The sequence below is a fragment of the Nicotiana tomentosiformis genome, chromosome 3 (assembly GCF_000390325.3).
Source record: "Nicotiana tomentosiformis chromosome 3, ASM39032v3, whole genome shotgun sequence".
In the NCBI taxonomy this organism is placed as follows: domain Eukaryota; kingdom Viridiplantae; phylum Streptophyta; class Magnoliopsida; order Solanales; family Solanaceae; genus Nicotiana; species Nicotiana tomentosiformis.
In genome coordinates, this window is record NC_090814.1 from 68,559,189 (window position 1) to 68,582,505 (window position 23,317).

The 23,317-nt window shown below is 37.8% G+C and overlaps 3 protein-coding genes across 4 annotated transcripts; 2 read left to right on the plus strand and 1 right to left on the minus strand.

Annotated features, from left to right (window-relative positions):
- Positions 1-3,299: 3,299 nt before the first annotated feature.
- Positions 3,300-3,779, plus strand: LOC138907960 (uncharacterized). The gene is made up of 2 exons (XM_070198587.1): positions 3,300-3,402; positions 3,451-3,779. The coding sequence occupies exons 1-2, from the start codon at positions 3,300-3,302 to the stop codon at positions 3,777-3,779; spliced, it is 432 nt and encodes a 143-aa protein (XP_070054688.1).
- A 9,150-nt stretch (positions 3,780-12,929) lies between these two features.
- On the plus strand, positions 12,930-17,685 carry LOC104101741 (serine/threonine-protein kinase AtPK2/AtPK19-like). Its single transcript, XM_009609240.4, has 7 exons — positions 12,930-13,065; positions 14,149-15,098; positions 15,331-15,413; positions 15,484-15,604; positions 15,821-15,994; positions 16,382-16,489; positions 17,129-17,685. The coding sequence occupies exons 2-7, from the start codon at positions 14,457-14,459 to the stop codon at positions 17,405-17,407; spliced, it is 1,407 nt and encodes a 468-aa protein (XP_009607535.1). The 5' UTR covers positions 12,930-13,065; positions 14,149-14,456; the 3' UTR covers positions 17,408-17,685.
- Positions 17,686-18,128: 443 nt separating this feature from the next.
- Positions 18,129-21,549, minus strand: LOC104101742 (thioredoxin H4-1-like). Of its 2 annotated transcripts, none has more exons than XM_009609241.4 (5): positions 21,401-21,549; positions 20,295-20,361; positions 19,125-19,250; positions 18,686-18,808; positions 18,129-18,455 (listed from the first exon to the last, which is right to left on the minus strand). In XM_009609241.4, exons 2-5 carry the CDS (start codon positions 20,313-20,315, stop codon positions 18,306-18,308), a joined length of 420 nt encoding a protein of 139 aa, XP_009607536.1. In that variant the 5' UTR covers positions 20,316-20,361; positions 21,401-21,549; the 3' UTR covers positions 18,129-18,305. The 2 variants fall into 2 exon arrangements, with proteins under 2 accessions (XP_009607536.1, XP_033513413.1); XM_033657522.2 differs by lacking the exon at positions 21,401-21,549 and adding an exon at positions 21,309-21,382.
- Positions 21,550-23,317: the final 1,768 nt, after the last annotated feature.

Consider the following 23,317-nt stretch of genomic DNA (forward strand, 5'->3'; position numbering starts at 1 on the left):
TACTTAGGCTTTTACCACAATGAACTTGACTTATGTGGATTACTTTCTTTTTCTTAATTTGGTTTAAACTGCTGTTGCATGCACATCCTTTCCCTTATTCGACTTTATCTGTTTTAAATTGTTATGACATGCACATCCCTCCCCTTATTCTCCTTTATTTGCTATGACATGTATGACCTATATCCATATCCTCCACCTTGTCTAAAACTGCTATATTATGACTCTCTCATCCCTATTTCCCTACCTGGTTCATTACGTTCTCGCACATATTTTCATGAGCTAAACTGACTTCTCTCTTTTGTCTCTCTTTTCTTTTCTCTTCATGTTCACTTTTGCTATTTTATTTACTGCTTTTATGTACTTTTATCATGAAAATACTTGGTAGTGTGTTATTATTTTTGCATAAAGCATGCTTCGCATCATACTCCACTCGTGCCAATTATCAACATAGTTGTGCTTGATGATTATCTGTGCTTTCCTGAAATCACCCTTTTTAAATCGAAAAGGCTTATTTATTTGCGGTAGACTAGTCGATCAGCGGTGCAGTCAATGGTCCCATGCCTTTCCCTCTCAATTTGTCCACTTGGGAGTACCGGTCTAGACCCTTCTAGAAATCCTACTCCAATTTGAAATGTACATGCATCATGCTAAACCTAGTACGGGTTGAAGCGTTGTTAACGTAACAACCCGCTAAGATGAACCTTGACCAAAGTCCGACGGGATTTTCACAATCCCAATGGACACTATCATATTATATGCATTACTTGGAGAAAATGTGCCAATGTGTTGATCATTATTGCGTAAGTAGTCAAATCTGGAGAGGGGAAGGGCTAACCTTTGTTTGTTTGCAGAAAATGAAGCACAAAATCCCCAGGTTTGGTATGGTCCAGAATATCCCGCCTATGCTACTTGACTGGTGGAAAGACCTTGCGCCTTGTTACAAGAATCATATGAGGAGAGTACTTGGTGACCTTCCATCTTTGTTGAACATTCAACCAAATAGGGAATTGATTGAGGCCGCTACCATATTCTAGGATAAGAAACGAGCTATTTTTCGGTTTGGAAATATAGAAATGATTCCTCTCCTAGAAGAAATAGGAGGTTTCGTCAAGTTACCATGGTATAGTCCGGGACTGCTAGTACCAGAGAATCGCACTCCCTGCGGTTTCCTGAAAATGTTGGGTTTTATGAAGAATGACGAACTGCTATGTCTAAAGAAATCATACATCCCTTTTGAGTTTCATTACGAGCTTTATGGGCATAGCAAGTCATATTATCTTCATCATGATGAACTAGCCATTACTTCTTTGGGATGGGTGCATCAACGGGTTTATGTTTTCATTGTCTGCTTCATGGGGTTGTTGATCTTTCCAATGAAAGGAGGAAGAATTCATACTCGCTTAGCCATGGTCACCAGGACCTTAATGTATGGTATCGAAGGACAAACTTATACTATCATCCCAATGATCTTAGCTGAGATGTACCGCGCTCTAGATCGGTGCAAGCATGGATTCAGACACTTTGAGGGTTATAATCTATTGCTACAAGTCTGGCTACTGGAACACTTTCAGAGGGTTGAGTATCGTCAACAACTTCTGGAAATGCTGTAATTTGGGTGCGTTTCTTTAGCAATATGACAGACGAGTAGGTGCATTAGATGTTTGAATGGTTTCCTAGTAGTAAGTTCATCATCAGATCTAAGGGGACTACTCACTTAGTGCTGATCGAGCTGCGAGGTATCTACCCTTACGCTCCTATAAGGGTAATGAGACAAGCTTGAAGAAAACAAGTCATACCTCGGGTTTCTAATATGGTCCAGTACAAGGCAGATTTCAAGGTAAATGTCATTCTGTTCAAGTTCGAAGCACAAGACATACGGAACTAAAAGATCATTGTAAAAGGAGAAACTATTGAGACAGACAGGTATCACGCCGGTCATATGTACTACTATCTATCATGGCTGGAAGACGACGTAGCGGGGGACATCAATCCAGGAGTCAATCTGAAGGATAGGATCATAGATGAAGTGGCTGAGGCGCAGGTTAAGTAAAAGAGGCTACGTAAAAAGGTGTTCGAGTCCGAAGCTAAACCTTTGGAGCAACACAAAGTGAACATGGAGGCGATAAAGGAATGGAAGGAGATTGCCACTAAGTCAACAGAAAGATTGGAATACCTTGAAAAATGACTGATGGGGCTAAAAGGGAAGATGAGAAAGATACTCTCGGATTGTAAAGGCATAGACGACGATGAAGGAGGAAATCTGGCAAAAGCTTATTTACTGTTAGATATGTGCGATCTAGGAAACCTGATTAATGGGGTCAAAAGAGCCAAGCATGGAGAAGGTCCTTCAAGGACCCAGTAGATTAGGAGATGATGCTCTTTACTGCTTTCTAGCTTAGATTAGATTTCGATGTAATAAGGCTAAATTCCATTAGTGACTTTATTATTATTGTCGATTTAGTGAAAGTTTGTTTTGGATCATTTTCGCATTAATGAAATGAAGCAAATGTTGGCACCAATTTTCACCAAATCTATGTGTCGCTTAGGCCTACCTCAGGCACAATGGGTTCCCCAAATTAGGATGTGAATTATTGCATGACTTTGTGAAACATGTTTAAATATTGCGAATAATCTTTTATTTCACCTTACTCACTTAGTTATCTTTTACTTTTTCTTTCTTTTCGATTACTCCCGTTCCCAAAGGTTGGTTCATGCATACTGGCATCATCAGCATACTACACTAGATCCAGAGGCCCTCCACCTCCTCCTCCACCGAGTGACCCGAAAAGCAAAAGCAAGGGCAAAGGGAAAATGGATGATTTAAGTGGTATCCGGAAAGATAACGCTGCTGTGGCGGAAAATGTTGAAACTCCAGATGGCAGAAGTACTCCGGGGTAGAATGAGTTGGTCTTACGTATGGAGCAGAAAATCCTGGAACTACAGGGGAGCTTGAGCAGGTCCGAAATCTGGCAAACCTATCCCTTACTCTTAATGTTCCTGACATCAACCAGCAAAACCCGACTACCCAGAACCAAACACCACCACAAAACGCACAAAATCAGAATCCACCACCTATAGTTCTGAATCCTCCCGCACAACACCAGTATTATAATCCCGCACCTCCCCAGAACCTTAACCCACCACCAGTGCAAACTCCTCAACAACATCACCATAATTCAGCTCATACCCACAAGCCACCAATTATCACACTACCCAAAATGCACCACAACCTACTCCCGATCCACAAAACTCGACCAACGACCACCCATATACCCAAGTTCCAGGAACTCATCAAAGCAATGCGATATATCTGGAAGGACCTACTCATTAGAAATAAGGCAGAGGAACTCAAGAAGCTCACAGGGAGAGTCCAGAATGTTGAAGGTGGGAAAGGCGTTGAAGGTATAAACTATGAGGACATGTTTATTTAGCCGGACGTGGAACTGTCAGAGGGTTACAAACCTCCCAATTTTGAAATGTTCGATGGTACTGGTGATCCGAAGGTGCATCTGAGAACATACTGCAACAAGCTTGTAGGAGTGGGTAAAAATGAACAAATCCGCATGAAAATGTTCATGCAAAGCCTTATAGGAGACGCTTTGTCTTGGTATATCAGTCAAAACCCAAAGAAGTGGGTTAATTGGATGAGTATGGCATCAGACTTCATAGACATATTTAGGTTCAATATAGAGAACGCGCCGGACGTTTTCTACATTCAAAACCTTAAGAAGAAGCTGACAGAAACCTTACGCGAGTATGCTACTCGTTGGAGATCATAGGCCGCAAAGGTAAGGCCAACACTTGAAGAAGAATAAATGAACAAGTTCTTTGTTAGAGCTCAAGATCCGCAGTATTACGAAAGGTTGATGGTCATAGAAAATCACAAGTTCTCCGACATCATCAAATTAGGGGAAAGAATAGAAGAAGGAATTAAGAGTGAGATGGTAACTAATTTCGAGGCACTACAAGCCACGAATAAAGCCTTACAATCAGGAGGTATCTCAAAGAAGAAAGAAGTAGGTGCAGTGATGGTAGCCTAGGGCCCTAAGCCTCCCCTAACATACCAAACACCTCTACCCATATATCAACCATCACCACCAAAATACCAATACCCTGCCACCACCTACCATACATACAACACTCAACCTACGTATTACCATTCGCCTCCACCCGCCCGCCAAAAATACCCAAAGCCACATCCAAATTTCGATCGTAAACAACCTAGACAATACACCCCAATTGGTAAACCCATAGCCCAACTATATGAGAGACTGAAGGCCACCGGTTATGTCACCCCTATTCATACCGTTGTTGTGGAAAATCCTTCCCAATGGATCAACCCCAACAAAACACGTGCTTATCATTCAGGCATGAAAGGTCATACCATTGAAGAATGCCGCACATTGAAAGACAAGATTCAGATGTTGATCGACACTAAGGTTATACAAGCAAATAAAGTTACACCAAATGTTCGCAACAACCCTCTCGCGGATCACAGAGGTGAGGGGGTAAACGTGATAGAATCTGATGAGGAGTGGGATCGGGAAGGGTCTATTGGACTCATTCGAGAGGGAGACACTCCTAAAATATCTTCGGTCACCCTCACGCTAGTTGTGGTACAAACCCAGGTGCCATTTGAAGTTGAGGTAACTACACCCTTCACTGTAATGGTAGCTACCACACCATCTTACAAGTCTGATGATGTCCCATGGGATTATGTTGTACAAGTAAGAAGAAAAGGAAAAGCCAAAATGGAAGAAATAGGTGTCGCCCAAGGAATGACCAGAACTGGTAGAATTTACACACCCGAGAATCTGGGAGGAATGAGTAAGGAAGCTATACCTAAGCTGCCTGTTGTTGAGACTGGCAATGACGATATTTGGAGGAAGATACAAGCAAGAGAGTACTCTGTTGTTGACCACCTAAACAAGTCTCCTGCTCAGATATCCATCTTATCATTGTTGCAAAACTCAGACGCACACATGAATGCTTTGATGAAGGTGTTAAGTGAAGCTTATGTACCCGCCGGCATCACTAGTGGAGAGATGACTAACATGGTTGGACAGGTATTGGAGAGCCACAAAATCACTTTCCACGAAGATGAGTTACCATCAGAAGGACTTAGTCACGACAGAGCGTTGCACATCACAATGCAATTTGAGGACAAGTTTATCGCTAGGGTCTTGATAGATGGAGGTTCGAGTCTGAACATATGCCCACTGACCACTCTAAAGAGATTGGGTAAAGGCCTGCACGAGATATGAATGGAAAGCATAAATGTGAAGGCATTTGATGGATCTCAGAGAGCCACTATCGGAGAAATCAACTTCGATCTATAGATGGGTCCGACTTGGTTTGATGTTGAGTTTCAAGTGCTAGATATATCTGCTACTTACAATCTACTGTTGGGACGACCATGGATACATGCAGCTGGGGCAGTGGCTTCAACTCTGCACCAGGCTGTGAAGTTCGAGTGGAATCATCAGGAGGTGATCATTCTTGGATATGGAAGCAACCTCATCTACACCAATCAGACTGTTCCAATCATTGAAAATAAGAGGAAGTTGGGTGGAGAAACATATCATCGCATTGAATGGGTTAACGCGATTGAAAAGGACCGATGGTGGAGCAAGAAGATAGAAAGCATATTGTTATGGACGGGATATGAACCAGGCAAGGGTCTTGGCAAAAAGCTTCAGGGAACCACCAAACCCGTACAACCACAGTATAATCGCATGACCGTTGGACTCAAATATGAATATACATGGAAAAATATCAGGATTGGACACCACCATGGCACACCCTTTATTAGCTGCTGGAACAACACATACCACCCCTGCACCAGACATTCCATGAGGCTGACATGATGTGGGGATCTGAGGAAGATGAGATTTTAGACGGTATGAGGAAGCTGTTTCTGGATGAAGAAGACATAGACTGCAGTGCAATTGTTGAGGAGGAGGAGGAAACCCCTACCATTCAGACAATGGAAGAGGGAGTTATTCTCAAGAACTGGACCGCTGCACCATCCCGGGCTCGCCGAGTTCCTGGGTAGCCTGGAAAATTAGCATGAATTATTTTCAAATAGTTTTGAGCATTCAAGACATTTTCAGTATTTTGTTTTGAAATAATTACTCGAGCCATCGAGTCGTACTTGTTGACATTTTAAAAGTTTTATTAATGCATTACTACTTTTCATATTTATTACTATTTTTCTATATTCTTTTCAACATAATTATTACATATCATAATGAACCTACGATTGTGACATGTAATGAGACAACGCAACATAAGGACAGTGATTCGGAAGATCTGGAGGATGATATAATACCTGAGGAAATCGTCAAAGAAGTAGAGAATTTTGAAAACAAACCGAAGTCTAATTTGGAAGAAACTGAGGCCGTTAACTTAGGGGATTCTGAAATAGTCAAGGAAACTCGTATAAGCATTCATCTATCACCGTCAGAGAAAGAAGAGTATATCAGATTCCTAAAGGAGTATGAGGACATATTTGCATGGTCCTACGATGATATGACTGGTTTGAGCACATCCATAGTAGCTCACAAGCTACCCATCAATCCCATGTGTCCACCGGTAAAGAAGAAGCTCAGAATGTTCAAGCCAGATATGAGTTTGAAGATAAAAGAGGAGGTCACCAAGCAAATCAAAGCCAAGGTTCTCCTAATGGTCGAATACCCGACCTAGTTAGCCAACATTGTGCCAGTTCCAAAGAAAGATGGGAAGGTTAGAGTGTGTGTCGATTACCGATATCTGAACAAAGCAAGTCCTAAGGATGATTTTCCGCTACCTAACATACACATACTGATTGACAACTGCACCAAGCATGAACTCCAATCCTTTGTGGATTGCTTCGCAGGATACCATCAGATTTGGATGGATGAAGAGGATGCCGAAAAGACCGCCTTTATCACACCGTGGGGGATATATTGTTACAAAATGATGTCATTTGGTTTGAAGAATGTTGGGGCCACCTACATGAGGGCTATAATGACTATCTTCCATGACATGATACACAAGGAAATAGAGGTGTACATGGACGATGTTATCATCAAATCTAAAAGGAGTTCAAATCACATAGCAGACTTGAAGAAATTTTTCGACCGGCTTTGAAAATACAATTTGAAGTTGAATCCTGCAAAATGTGCCTTCGGAGTCCCTGCTGAAAAATTATTAGGTTTCATCATCAGTCGCTGAGGTATTGAGTTAGACCCATCAAAAATCAAAGACTCGATTTTTCTCCTAAATTTATTCTGAATTGATTTTGCATGCTTTTCTTTCCTTATTTTTGTGTTTGATTAATTATATTTCCTTGTTTCTTAGTTCAATTTTACTACTATATAAATCCCTTCCATAACCCCTTTTAACGGATCTGAATCACTGTTATCCTCTCATACTCTCACTCACTCGATACTATTCTGAATCTATTATTCTTGGCCGGCTGAAAGCCCAGGCCATCGGAACTCTCTCTAACGACCTCCCTAGTGCGAGCACTGCTCAGGGCTCATTTGAGGCTCCTGTGAACTCTAACGTACTAGCATTTGGGTCTTTTGGTTGTTCTCTTTGCTGGTGATATTCGAGTTGTTTCTGACACTTAGCCTTCTCTTCTATTTTTGTTTGTTGAATCTACAAACTAGTAAGTATCTTGACTTTGCAATTCTATCCTTTTTTGCTTGTTTCCAGTGCTTCGCAGATCCATGTTGTTCTAACCAATATGAATCCAATATTGTGTTGTAATCATTGGCAATTTTACTTGCATTGTAGCTATTCTGTAATTCTAAATCTCCTAGTATCACAACCTGCCTAATTCTTTAAACTCCTATGTGTTCAGCTTGAATGACTTTGTATCTTTAAGTTTGCTTTGTTGTTCTGTTGTTTATTGTGAGTTTGTCTTATGCCTTGTTTTGGATTCTCGCACTGAAATTCCTAGGGAATTCTCTCTTACCCAGAATTTGCCTTAATGAACTTTTAGTGATAATTCCTTTATGTGAACTCTGTTTTTTACCTGCTTACATGAACCATATTTGTTGTCGCAATGTTTTTACCAAACCTGTTGCTTTGTTATGGTGCTTGGTCAATCCTGCATTCTTTGGTATTGCTTATGCTTCTAGTTGAATCCTAATCCATTTAGGTTCTATGATCATGCATAGTCGACTAACTTAAGTTCTGAGTCTGCCTGTTCTATTTAACTTTAAGATAATATGTCTTCCTGCCATGACACTTTTGGACTTTGAGATCTTTGTGTTATACTCAGCATGATTAGGCTTCTCATCGATTACTTACTTGCCTGTTTGTCGTATGTAATTATCATTTCCTGACTATGACTCTGTCTGACCATTCATGACTTAGACTCCTAGGTTTTAAAATCCTTTTAGGCCAATGCTCTATTCTGAACTCATTCTGGAAAAATTAGCATGTTCACCTCGTATGTGCCTTGTATGTTCACCTTGTTAATCTAAAATGGCATGTCTCCTTAACTCTCATAGTGTTATGTCTATCTTTAGCATGTTATGACCTGCTTAATGATATAACCTATGTTGCGTTTACCATGTTTTAAGTCGAGACTATTGACTCTCCTGATTTCCTGTTCTTTGTTTAATCAATGATGTCACTTTTGCTTCTGAAATGCCAATGTGTTTATGAATCCTGCTAAACATCATACAACCCTGTCTCTATGAGGTATTGCTTTAGAACTATTTGGTTGGTTTCCATGTATGGTCTATTAATTTATTTGGTAAATTGGTCAATATTGGGTTGGATATGGGTCCATGTGTGGCTTTGGGCTGTGCAAATGTGCATACTCTCCTGTTTTTGGAAAGTGTTTGGATTCGGGCCTGCTATCCGAATGAAAGAGTCTACTGAAGGCCTAGGCAGTGCTGGGGCTAACTCTTCTTAAGTCGACCCTATTTGTTGGGCATGTAATCATCTTGGTTATGTAATATTCGAAGTCTGTTTCTTTCCTTTCCTTTTTTTTTTTTAATCTTTGGTCATGTAATAATTTGAAAACAAACGATGGAGGAGATTAGTGAAAAAGGCTGGGGTATTCTAACGCTAGCATAAAAAAGGTATAAAACATGCCTATAGGGTCTATGTGTTCTATTTGCTATTTCGTTCAGTATGCGTTATATGTTAATTAGCTTAGTGTGTTGTACACTAATAGAAAGCATGCCTATAGGAATCATGCACACACTTCACTTAACTTGTCAAAATATGTTGGCTCAATTTCTATATGTACTACTAGATGCTTCTAGATAGCATGCCTATAGGATACAATAACACATGTTTTGCTAATGTCCACCTAAATACCATGTCTATAGGGTTTCAATTAATTAACCAATCAACTGCTTCTATTGCTCTTAGCACGCCGCTCCTTTAGACATCATGACTATATGATCTTAATCAATCAATCGACTACTTCTGTTACTTTTATTATACTTTCCCGCCTAGATGACATGCCTATAGGGATGAAGTATTATAAAATCAAGTTCAATTGTCAATCATGCCTATGTGATATTATCACTCGTCTAGAAAGCATGTTTATAAAATCAAACGTCATTAATTCTGAGCTTTCAACAGTTTTACTGCCCCATTGCATAAACAATTTAGAGATTATGCCTATAGGAGCTCTTTAACACCTTTAATCTATGAAATCATTATTCAGAAACAACAATGATATTTGTGTGATGCTGGAGATCAGAATCGCCTAGAAATTATGCCTATAGGATTTGACAACTCTAATGCGTATTAATTCCCTAAAATATGTACGGCCTAAACTGTCCGCGTGCATTGGTTGTTTATGTGTGGAAGCTAATTTGAGCCTTTAATTGTCTTTACGTGAAGGCCTATCTATTTTGAATGCCGCCTAGTTTTTATCATTTTGAGCAAGCTAAGCTGAGTCTAGAACCACTTAATAGAGGTCCAAAGCCCCCTGGACCATAGGCATGGGACGGGTTGTGCATGCATAGGGTACGATTTAGAATTGAATTAGAGAGCCTTTAAGTAAAAATCTTCCACATAGTAATTGGGTAGCAGGAGATGATAGTCTATGCCCGCTGAATAATATGAGCAAGCCCTACCTTAAGGGAGTTGCGAAGTATTATTTATGTTATACGGGGTGATCCTTTAGGCTAAAAAACTTAGGATCCCCCTCCTCCCCCTTTATGTATTTTACACTCAATCATTTAACATAAATCAATGTAGTTGTATCCTTGTAGTCATTAAGATTTATGCCGATTAACGTATATCCTAATAAGACTCATCGACTTCTAAATTTTTCTTTATTTATTTGATCACCTAGCCTAATTTCATAATCCACATAATTTAAAGTTCGGCCAGGACCCACAGCTGTGGACCTCGAAGAGTGCCTAATACCTTCCCTTTGAGGTAATTTGAGCCCTTACCCGATCTTTGGTGACACAGGCTAGTCAAACAAAGTTATTTACAAATAGGTGCCCTAACGCACCACAAAATCATTAGGTGGCGACCCTTCTCTTTTAATACCCATTTAAAAGAGTTGTCACACGTCGAAACCCGCTTTCGCGAGAAAACAGGGCGCGACACCTATATAAGTCCTTCTAATTTAATTGAGATTTTATTCATTAAAATTCAGATAATATTATTGAGAACAATAGAATAAAATTTAAAATAAAAATTATTTCAAGAGTAATAAAATATTATATTATATTACAAAAATAAATTAGTAGACAAAAATATTAAACAAAGTAATATGCTAATAATATTTTTTTATTAACAATGCAATTATACTAAACATTGGATGATATAATAAAGAAAAATACATCACAAAAAAGTTATTATAAGTCCCTTTAATTTAATAGAGATTTTATTCATTAAAATCCAGACAATATTATTGAGAAGAATAGAATAAAACTTAAAATAAAAAATTATTTCAAGAGTAATAAAATATATATATCTTCTATTATATTACAAAAAGAAAGTAGCAGACAAAAATATTAAACAAATGAATATACTAATAAAAAAAATTATTAACATTGTAATAATACTAATATATTGGATAATATAATAAAATAAAATACAGAAGAAAAAAGTTATTCAGTGTCTATATAAGTCCATTTAATTTAATAGAGATTTTATTCATTAAATTTCAGATAATATTATTGAGAACAACAACATAAAATTTTAAATAAAAAAATATTTCAAAAGTAATAAAATATATATCTTCTCTTATATTACAAAAATAACGAGAATGAACAAAAATACTAAACAAGGTAATATGCTAATAAAATTTCTATTAACAATGTAATAATACTAAATATTGGATAATATAATAAATAAAAATATAGAGCAAAAAAGTTATTCAATAACTATATAAGCCCCTTTAATTTAATAGAGATTTTATTATTGGGTATATCGTATTGACAAATAAGATGACAATTGAAATTTATTAAAGCAATACGATCTAATATGTTCAAACAAGCCCAATCATAATTTAATTTAATTAATATTGACCGTGCATCGCGCGGGTACGACAACTAGTGAAAAAGGAAAAGAAAATTCCTTCTTTTTGTTTCCACTAAAACAATAAATTTCATGTTGAACATGGGTGGCTCGACTATAAGGTCAGTAAAGCAATCACTTGGGGCCCCAACTTTTTGGGGGCCTCATTTTTTCTTAAAGATTATTGTATATGTATTACTATAAAAAAAAATATGTGTACATTTAAATTTAAAGAGAATTTTTGCAACGAAAGTACAATAACTTTAATGTGATGATCGTTGTAATAATTAGAGAATGGAATAATTTTTAATAAATTATTTTCTTGCATGGGTAGTGTGGCTATTTTTTTACCTCATTTATATCCTAACAACTAATATGGGCCCACATTATTATTTTATATTTATCTTTTTCATTCTCTTTTACTATTCTTATTCTCAATATTGAAAAGTCTCTCAATCGGCAACTTCCCGCGGCTTACAAGTTGTCTTCTTCAAAATATCAAGCATTACAACAATCAATCGTTATATTGAAGCAATACAACAATTTTCGATATCATTATATCAACTTATCTTGCTCTATAGTTTCTTACTCTTTGATTTCTGTTACTATCTATTGTTTCTTGTACTTCGATTATCTTATTTATCTGTGATAGCTATTGCTCCTTTTTAGATTACTTTATCATGACTTATTCGCTTTCGTTACTTTCATTTTCATACTGCATTGAATATAATTGATTGTCCTTACCTTACCTTTTTTTTTGCCATGCTTTCTCTTGAGCCGAGAGTTTTTCGGAAACAATCTCTCTACCTCCCAAGGTAGATTTAAGGTCTGCGTACACTCTAGCTCCCCAGACCCCACTTTGTGAGTTTTCACCGGGTATGTTGTTGTATATCAACTTATCAAATTCTTGAACCGATTTTATTATTCTACCTTTATTTTATACTTTTTTGTTAAAAATTTATTTTTGATATTCTTACTTGGGCCTCTCTCTGAAATTGAGCTTTAGGCTACCAATCTTGTTGGGATGACCCTGATGTTGAAATCCAAAATCTTATCCAAGCTTTAGAAAAAGAAAAAAAAAACAAACAAACACACACAAAACCAAAGCAAGTTTATAGTCCAAAAGCCATCAAACTTCAATTTATTTAAAGTAGAAAATAGAGAAGTCGCTAAAAGAGTTATTCTTTCTTTTGGTACTCACATAAGAAAAGGGTTATACTTTCCGGGAAGTGGAATATGCCACAAATCCAACTACGAATATAACGAATAATCTCCATTCTCCACTAGACGCGACGCGAGGGTATTAAAGTAAATATAATAACTCTTTAAGATTCCGTGAAGAAGTAATCCATTGTTGAGTTGGCAAACACGAAAAGAAGAAAAGGGTTTTTTAGAAGCAAGCCTGTCTTGACTCGAATTCAAATTCGAAGAAACCACTCAAAACGTGCCACGTAATCCAGAACCGCATTTTAAACCCAAGTTAAATTACAGTTCAAAGTTGGTTATAAGCGGCCACGCCACCTTCATCATATATATTCTCTCTCTTTCCATTCCTTCCGCAATTTCATTCAGGTAAATTTCCTTCCTTTTCTGAATGAATCATATGATATGATTAATTTTTACTTCCTTTTTTCATTGCATGTTAAGTTAATACTGTTAGGGCTTCGCCGAGTTGGACTTTTCATTGTTATTTAAACTGTTTTATCAGTTTTTTTGTATTTTGCTGTATTCCGGCCATTAATTTCTTGTGTTTGTACTGAACTAGTGATTTATTTGTTGAAATTGGAAATTTTGGTGGAATTGATTTGATCATCTATTACGATATTTATGTTTTTTCTTTTGTTTCCTTAAGCTAAAATTTGAACTTTGGTGCATTATGCAACGCTATTTCTATTTAGAAATCCTGATTCAGATTGGGAATCAGGAGCTCTAGGGTGAGATTTTTATATGTTTAAGGGTTTCTATTGCGTGGTAAAGTGTGTACCGTGATCAGATCAGTTAATCAATTGATACCGTTTAAACTTTTTGGTTGTTCATATTGAGCTATCAGCATAGGTACTGATTAACTGTTAAGATAGTTGTGCCTATGGGTTCAGTGGCAAAATCGGGAATTTTGCAAAGGGTATTCAAGGATAGATCAAGATTTAATATATATGAATAGCTTTGAACTTGTATCCACAATCTAATTTTCTGGCCAAGTGTGATCATTGGAGTTCCGCCCCTGAGTGTTGGAATATCAACTCCCAGTTGAGGGATTCGTTTTGTGTACATAAGATTGTAAGAGATTTTAATGTGTTCTTTTGCACTTGATACAGATTTTAGATGTTCTGCTTTTAAAAAAAGTGGAATTGCATTTAACTGAATCTGAATAATTGCTAGCTCTATTATTTTATCCAGATGCAAGGGAAACTTTAGTTTTTTATCTTTTCCGCTTTTTACTTATGAAGATTGAAGATTTGTCTCTTGTCCTGCCTGCTCTGAACAAGTGAAAGAAAGTTCTCTGTCTACTACTTATTGACTCTACTTTCCTTTGATTCCCTTCCTATCTTGTTCTTCTTTGTTTTAACGTTCAGTGAAGTTTTTTTAAAAGTTAGGTTTCTAGTCAATGTTATTCTGGTTCTGTAGAGACGCTGACAATTTTCTTTGATCTTCCAGGGTCTTAGGCGCAACAAACACCTCCTAGTTTGCATGTTCTTCATGAATTCAAGAAGCACTGCTGCAGCCACTCTTTCCTGTAAAGCGGGAAACGAGAGCAGCTCCCTTTTCTGGATTCTAGTCTGCCTCTTCCCCAGATATTTTGGAGCACTTGTTGCATTTGAGAACTTCCTTCTTTTCAAGGCTATCGTGAGGTGTCCTTCATCCATTTTCATTTTTGGACCTTCAAGGATAGTTCTCTTGTAGCCGTGCAGAAGTCGGGGTTGATCTGCTATACTCCCTCCCTCCTTGTGTAACTTTTCGTAAAAATGGTTTCCGCTCAAATTTCGCAACCAACTGGGAAGCCTATCCACAACCACGTGCTGCTCCCATTGCAACACCCCAATGTCATATCACTGGATGATGTTGATTTGGATTTCGCCGACATATTTGGTCCAGCTCCAGCTCAAGTTTTGAGCTCTGAGACTGTTGCAGTGTCAGAAACAAATGGATTCATATATGAAGAACCAGCTGTAATTTATAGCCGCTCCCATTCCTTTGTCGGTCCAACAAACTATGTTAGTCAATTGTTGAAGCTTAGCAAACTCACACTCTGTGAGAATGAGCACTTGCTGGAGCTTGTGGAGGGAGATAGTGGAGAGACCAAAGATCATCTTGAGGAAGCTACTCTTGAGACCGCTGTTACTGGTAAATCTGAAGTTCATGCTGATGTTAGTATCCCAAGGTCTGTGGGACTTGATGATTTTGAAGTCTTAAAAGTTGTTGGGCAAGGTGCATTTGCAAAAGTATATCAGGTGAGGAAGATAGGGACTTCTGAAATTCTTGCAATGAAGGTTATGCGGAAGGATAAGATTTTGGAGAAAGATCATGCTGAATACATGAAAACAGAGAGGGATGTATTGACAAAAATAGATCATCCATTTGTTGTGCGGCTCAGATACTCTTTCCAGGTGATTATGTTGCTACAAGTTTATGTATATTGATCTTTATAATAGAAGCTGTTTGGAGTTGCAGACATTTTATGCAACTCCAGCCCGCTATGATGAGGAAGTTAAAACCTCAAAGTTGGCTCTTGACTGTGAACTCCATCCTTTGTTTCCTTAATATATATCTGATTAGGTTACACTATATAACACTTCTAAGTATTATTTATTTATCTTTATGCATTTTCTCTTAACGCAGACCAAACACAGACTATACCTTGTGCTTGACTTTGTTAACGGGGGACACCTTTTCTTTCAACTCCATAGGCAAGGGCTATTCAGGTATAATACCCTTTCAGAATAATCTAGGAATTCTCTGGTTCAGGCAACTAGCTAACTTGCTTCTTTTCAGGGAGGATTTGGCGCGCATCTACACTGCTGAGATTGTTTCAGCTGTTTCTCACCTCCATTCTAATGGCATAATGCACCGGGATCTTAAACCAGAAAATATCCTTTTGGATGCTGATGGTCATGTAAGATATCCCTTTTTTCATCTCCCTTATTTAACACTGCACCCTGCTTTTTGATGGTTTCTGATTACTTTCTTTAGTTTCCAGCGAAAGACCATCAACTAGGTTTTAGTTCTAGTAGTGGATAAACGAAAGAAACTTTGAGGTCTTTGTTTCACAAGGATTTTGAAAAACTTCTTGGCGGTCCTCCATTGACCTTATGTAATACTTTTGGGGCAGGTGTTACTGACTGATTTTGGCCTTGCTAAGCAATTTGATGAGAACACGAGATCCAACTCTTTGTGTGGAACAATTGAATATATGGCACCTGAAATTGTTCTTGGTAAAGGTCATGACAAGGCTGCAGACTGGTGGAGCGTGGGAGTTCTATTGTACGAGATGCTAACGGGAAAGGTTTGTTATTTTGTTTAATATTGCAATAGTAGTTTTAAATATAAGGATTAAGTAATCGGCATGTTAAAAGATATGGAAATTATTGGTCTAATCTTATAGACTCATCATCTGAAGTTTAGAGTTGACCAGATATAACTGTAAAATCTGCTGGATACCAGATCATCATGCCACTTTTTACTCTTTTTGCACCTCGTCCTTGCAAATATTTTATACCTCGGTCGTCTATTTTATTGTACACTAATGCATTTGTCTGGCTTTAATTAAATTTTCTTCTACGACTTAATTAAGAATCTATATTACTAGCTTAATATGACATTCTTTTTATGCTTAACTTTGTATAAGTTGTATTTCATTAATCTAATCTTTTTCTCATGTGACTTTTTTCAGCCTCCATTTGTTGGTGGGAACCGACAGAAAGTTCAACAGAAGATTATCAAGGATAAGATTAAGCTGGCAGCATTTTTGTCTAGCGATGCACATTCATTGTTGAAAGGGGTAAGCTACATTTTCATTCTACGATATGAAAGTGTACCTTCTTACTGATAATCATTAATGGTAGACACTTCTTTTTTATAAGATAATAGACACTATATGTCTTGATTGTCCCTTTAAATACTTCAGATTTCATGTCACATAAGAATTATGTTATTATATGTTTGTTTATGCTAAAAGGATGAAGCTGTTAATTATATTAAGATGTTGCGTCATGTTTGTTTTCCCAGAAAAATGAAGAGGTATTATAAGAGGAAAAAATGTTATATGTTGATATTTTCTTTCAAATTGATATAAGTTGCAAACAAAAGTATGCTCTGAAGTATATCTTTATGTGCAAGTTAATTAATTAGGGGCAGTATAGGAAGTGAAAATATTCTAGAGGGGTTCATTTTGATCAAAATAGTGCTACTTTCAAGATATTTCTAGCATAAGAAAAGTAACTTCGAAATAAGAGTTTAAAAGTGTGCTTTCATGATTTACTTGGGATAATTTGGAAGCTCCTACTGCTTAGATAGTGTTCTGAATCAATTAATGTATAATACCATTCATCATGCTATATTCTATTTATCATATAGTCACTGGCATTCAGAACTTGGAAAGTGGAAACTAGACGATTCTTATGTGTTTGTATTTCTACAGCTGCTACACAAGGAGGCAAGCAAGCGCCTTGGGAGTGGATTAAGAGGTTGTGATGAGATAAAGAGTCACAAATGGTTCAGGTCTATCAATTGGAAGAAGTTAGATGCTCGGGAAATTCAACCAAGTTTCTGTCCCCAAGTATCAGGGAAGCTGTGTGTTGCCAATTTTGAGGAGCAATGGACCAGCATGTCTTTGCTAGATTCCCCTGCTGCTAGTCCAAAATCTGGTGAGAACCCATTCAAGGGTTTCAGTTATGTGAGGCCTGCAGTTGAAGAATAAAATCATCACGCTAGCTGTCTCTGTTAGCCCTATAACGCGTTGGATGTTTCTTTAATTCCCCTGCTAATAAGGAATGCGCTCACATTGCAGTGGATATTTAATTATGTTGGAAATATTTGCTTGTACAAGAACCCTACCAGGATTTAGAACTCTATGTTTGTCATCTACCTTTCTGCAACACCAGGAAGTATTGCGTAAGAAGTGTCTATATTTTGATTTACTTTGGTGGTATGTATATAAATGAATGACATCAACAATAAAGTGTGTTCTGCATTGAATTGTTGAAGTCATAGCCTATTATTTCATCGTCCCCTACTGAAAGTCACATCCTTGCCCTCATCCTGTGTTCCTTTGTCCACTGGCTTGCTTTGTCGAAAACATCAAATCCTCTATCTTCTCCTGAGATATAACCTTTCAAAGAGGGCAACATCAAGTGATCTTCCACGCCTCCACGCTATAACCTTGGATTTGAGTATGTGTTGAAAACCACGATACGTAGTTTCTGTATGGATCTCTGCCCATACGGAAGAAGAAATCCCAGCAGTAATAGGTTCTCATTTATTTCAGATTTCTTAAATTCTGGAGAGTAAACTACAGATTGAGGATAAGTAAACTACAGCATATATGTTTCTCTTGGTAACTGACTAACTGTATTGGTATTGCCATTTACTTCCTCGCGTTTGGGGTAACAAAACTATGGTGTAGCCCCATACGAGTTCCCTTTCCAAGCTGCAAATTTTACTTCCTTTAAATATCCCAGTACTTTGCTTAATATGCATAGACACATGTAAAAATGTTGTTGGAGCAGTAAAACGCAAAATTAAAGTGACAAAACCAGAATTCTTATAATAGCGTTTTCGTGTTCATATTTTTCCTACTGCAGCGAAGCAACAGTAAATCAACCCAGGGACCTTGTAGACTCGGCGATATTCGCTGTCTTCTTTTGTAGCTCTTGCTTGTTGCCACCTACTAGTTTGTCCACTTGCCGTCCATCTCTAAAGAAAATGAAGGTTGGAGTAGCTTTTATGTCCCAGGAAGTACTTAACTCCTGCAATAAGCCATAACCAACAGTTTACAGTTTGCCAATATTTGTCTGTAATTAGAGGAGATGGTTTCTTCCAACATGTTTTGCAGGAGATGGATATAACAAATCCATACCTTTAAATAGTTATAATATGAAAACTACTGTAGTAGTTGTAGTAGTTATCATAACTAAGGATGCTATAAACTGAGATCATGCAAATAAAAGACAATGATTAGAAGGAACTGGACACTTACAGCTAACTCATCGACATCCACAGTTAGAAATATTATTGAAGTGTATTTATCAGCAAGTTCATGATAGGCTGGTGCTGCTGTTCTACAGGGGTTACACCATGACGCACTGAAATTTACCACCATCTGTTGGAAGATAGAAGTAAAGAATAGTGTTATTCGACGAGAGCAATATATTCTGAAGATTAACCAGGCATTCACAACAGAAAGGCACAACTAACCAGTAAAAGGGACAAAAAGAAGGGTGATTTTGATTTGACATATTTGCAGGTTTTGTGTAGAATTTATACTTGTGTAAAGAAGATGCTGGATCATGAAACCGAGAATGCTAACTGAAATTTGAAAACAAAGATTTTGTGCTGCTATGGCATGTATCTAGATATGAAGTAAGAAAAGAAAAAACAAAAAAGAACATAAAGCCAAAATTGATCAAGAAACTTACGATCTTGCCACTGTCACTGGCTTCAGACATCTTTTCTTCCCACTTCTCCATTGATTTCACAAGGAAAACGTTTCCACTAGCAAGCCCAAAAGTGGGAGGGACATCTTCCTTCTCTTGACCGCATGCCTGCAATAATCACAAATTTAACTTTGCGACATCAACATAGAGATAGTTATCTTAACTTGCTCATGAATAAAACAAACAAAAGCAGCGCTAGATTGGGAAAGAAGGGTGAGAGCATTACTCTAAGAAAGAATTGAAGAGATTCCAATTAATGCAAAGTAATTTGCCAACTGAATACAAACATAGAACTCTCTCCTCAGGAAGAAAAAAGGAATGAAACACCAATAGGAACAGCTGGGATGGATGTTCCGAAACCACTGGAAATCTAAAAAGGCAACTCCCCGAAATTCTTCTGTTGTCCTACACTAGATGTATGTTCATATCCTAGGAATGTAAATGCAAGTGAAACAATTGTAAAGCAAAGAGCTTGTACTTCTTCCAATCGGATATCATCGATCATGGATGTATAAAAGAGCCTAGCATAAAATTCTCGAAAAACCAGAAGAGTATTCAATATCTTAATTGTATTTAAAAGTCAAGGCAGACCAATACAAGCTTCAGTCATAAGCACTTTAGGAGAATAAATTTATCTGGTGACCAAATTGTTGGCTCCACACAAATGTAGTTCAACTAAGCTTTGAGCCTCCCATTTAAGATCAGCAAGTATCCTCCTGGAACACGGAGAATCTTCGAATCTATCCCAAATGTCACTTGGTACTACTCTTTTTTTAAATTCAACTAATGGTAGTGCTAGGGTCAGCCTGCACGCACCTCGACTAATCTACCGGAGTAATTTTGCACATCAAGGCTACTACAATAACAAGGAGATTTTGCTAAAGTTTGCACCTTAAACATTATGATAATGTTTTGGTCACCTAAAGTTGAAAGCCTGGCCAACTGTTAAAGGTACACACACACATATATTTCCCATTATAGTGGAGACAGTGACAAAAAAAAAGAAGTAACAGAGAAGGGTGAGACTGAAGCACATATAACAACCATTCAAACAGAGGACTAGAAATAAGTTATCAAGCAAATAGAAAAACAAAGAAGAACAGACGAACAAATATCATAATGAAATTTAAATGACCTCTTTCCATACATTACCTTAGTCCAGCACTGTCCCATGGGGCGGTGGGCAACTGAACCCGAGTGAAAGAACTACAACAGTGCCCTACAAGTATGGAAATCCTGTGAGTAAATGAGACTTGATGCTTGCCCAATATTGGAAAAAAAACTCATTAATAGACGCTAATGTGCAAATATAAGTCCATTAAATACATAATAAGCCATGATATAGATAATGAAAGCAAAAGAAGTCAGTTTCTAGCTGAGAACTTTGGCCGAAGCCTTGAATTGCATGTACCAAGATAACTTGCTTTGATCAACTTATCAGATTTCCCTAAACAACAAATCAGCTCAAGAGACTTTCGCTAATTCAAAATGCAGCTGTCATTCATTGTCTCCTACATTGTCCAAAATTGCTCAACTTATTTTTTCTTTTTTAAAACTGAAAAATCACCCAGGCGGTGGCTCATAGTTCGAAACTTGGTGGATAATGGACCCGTCCCTCTATATTTCTTCACTTAGATACCAAGCTTTTGTCTGTGGCAGGGATCAAACCGGTGGCATGCGTCTAACCCACACATCATGCGTTGACTCTTACCACTAGACTAAAGCCTGGGGCTCCAAATTTGCTCAATTTCAAGATACAAAATCACCTTACCAACTAATTAGTCAATTACTATTTTTATCGGGATTAATTATTCGATCATCTTTTAAAATCTTGTAGATTCAAACTTCAAAGTAGTGCCTATAATCCCTATTACAAATGGCAATATCAATCTCTTAAAAACTGATCATATTCATACTTAGATTAAAATTTCTAGTTCACCCCGACTTCCACCAAAATGGATGGTATTCACTATTCATTATGTTCTGCACCCCCACGTTAAACCAGGGGGTGGAATTTTGTGGGCTTCGGCGAGGGGCTCTTCTGATTAATAGGAAGAGAGGGTAATTTTCATAAAATTAAACCAATATTCATCCTCTGCTTCCTTTATATTTTTATCCATAAATTTAAGTGTATTGAGAATCACATGCAGGGAAATATGTTCATACCCTATACGCAGAAACAGAAGAAGATGCATATATTATCCATTGTAACAAGAGTTTAGACGAGAGAGTGGAATCGGAATATTTTATTTGGTTACCTTGGGACCAATTGAAGCGGAAGTCTCTGCTAATTCAACAGTTTGCGGCGAAAATGGTGATAAAAAACAGAAGACCCATATGAAAAATTTGCGGAGAATGTAAGAAAACCATAGGAGACGTTGCTCTGTTATCCAAAAGGAAAAATAATGAAAAGAAGAAGAACAACGGCCTCCCTGAGTTGGTGCTTTTTAACCATAATAACTAACTCGTGCCAAAATTGCAACAAGTCAACCTCTTTTTTTAACTTAGAGAAGCTACTACTCAAAGGGCTTGTTTGGTTTTTCTTATAAGAATAAAATAATAATGTCGCATTACCAATACGTTATATGATTTCGATATAAAATAGTATTGCATAACTAATATAATATATGCAGTTTAAATACTGGACACGTAATATATGCATTGTAAACATAAACTTTTAATTTTATACATGATAATCTTACATATTGTATGCGGGTGAAACCGAGCTCGTGGTGCATCCTAACCTCCAACATGGTGAGCCAGGCTCAAGACATGGCAATAAAGGATCGAAGATCGACCCCAAGTCTCATCGGGCTAGAACACGGTGGCAGAACGCCTATCTTCGAGAATATCGAAGCCATGGTCCCGGAATTGGTCCTAGCCTCGAACGACTTGGAAGAAACGTTGTCGGCATAGTCAACAGGAGAACGAAGTATCTGTGACCGACCGGATATTACGGCGGGGATCTCAGCACGTATCAATAAGGAACCGGCAATCAGTGAATCAAGAGATCTTTTACCTTTTATAGAATTATACATAAAGTAGGACTCCCATACTATATAAAGGGGTTCTGATAATTCATTTGACACATTGTAACACGCATTCCAAGGCAATATACTATTATTTTTTATGTTATTAGTTCTTTTGCTTTCGTTCGTCAGTGCTTGTTGTTACGAGCCCGAATCGAGGGCAAGTATTTCAATAAGACTTAAATCGTCTTACTCGCGTGGTTTGAGCTTACTTCATCCTTATTTATTTAATTTGTATTATTTATTTACTTCTTTGTGTCAAATAAATTTGTGTATCCTTAAAACCACTTATAAATTTAATTGTTATCCGATTTTGAGGGTAAACAGATTGGTGCCCCACCGTGGGGCTGAGGATAATAGTGGCTATTTTATACAAATTTCTATAACACACACTACTTTACATTTGTTCTTTGGAGTATCTCTAATTTTAGGTTAAAGCTCAAAATGTCAAACTACCAGTCAGCACTTCTACATGTTGACGATGAGTCCGGTCATCACGGCGAAAATAACAACATAGTGGCTAGTGGCGAGGTACCACCTGTTGATCCCATCGGAATTCCGGTCGCTGACCCGATTGACGCCAACTCGCATGTGGCCATCAACGCAAATCTGTCTACCGACCCCGAGAATAGCGTCCGTAGTGAAGCTCGATCAGCAGCCCGAAATACACAAGACATTGGAGGGGACAAGATCAATTTACGGGTGATCTTTGAAATGTTGGAGGCTCAACAGGCGGCGATAGCCCAGTTACAGAACCAAAACCGCGCGCCGAGCAGAATTAAACTCGACCATCCCGGGAAGTCACCCGCATAAATGAATTGATCACAGAGAGACCGAATGAAAATGAATCAGGGACTAATCTCAAGATCATAAAAATGCTCAAGGAATTGACAAAACAGATAGAATCGGGGGAGAAGAAAATCAAAGCATATAACAAAAAGATGGAAACCTACAATTCCAAGGTCGACCAAATCCCAGGAGCACCCCCGATATTGAAGGGCCTGGATTCCAAGAAGTTTAATCAAAAACCTTTTCCTCCGAGTGCAGCGCCGAAGCCGATCCCGAAAAAGTTCCGCATGCCCTAAATTCCTAAGTACAATGGAACGACCGACCCAAATGAGCATGTGACCTCCTATACATGCGCCA

Coding starts and splice junctions, on each gene's coding strand:
- LOC104101742 (XM_009609241.4), bottom strand. CDS start 20,315: ATGGGACAGTGCTGGACTAAG. Junction 18,809..19,124: donor CCAGTGACAGTGGCAAGATC/GTAAGTTTCTTG, acceptor ATCTTCCAACAG/ATGGTGGTAAATTTCAGTGC. Junction 18,456..18,685: donor TGGATGTCGATGAGTTAGCT/GTAAGTGTCCAG, acceptor GGCTTATTGCAG/GAGTTAAGTACTTCCTGGGA.
- LOC138907960 (XM_070198587.1), top strand. CDS start 3,300: ATGCGATATATCTGGAAGGACCTACTCATTAGAAATAAGGCAGAGGAA. Junction 3,403..3,450: donor AGGTGGGAAAGGCGTTGAAG/GTATAAACTATG, acceptor TGGAACTGTCAG/AGGGTTACAAACCTCCCAAT.
- LOC104101741 (XM_009609240.4), top strand. CDS start 14,457: ATGGTTTCCGCTCAAATTTCGCAACCAACTGGGAAGCCTATCCACAAC. Junction 15,995..16,381: donor ACGAGATGCTAACGGGAAAG/GTTTGTTATTTT, acceptor GACTTTTTTCAG/CCTCCATTTGTTGGTGGGAA. Junction 16,490..17,128: donor CACATTCATTGTTGAAAGGG/GTAAGCTACATT, acceptor GTATTTCTACAG/CTGCTACACAAGGAGGCAAG.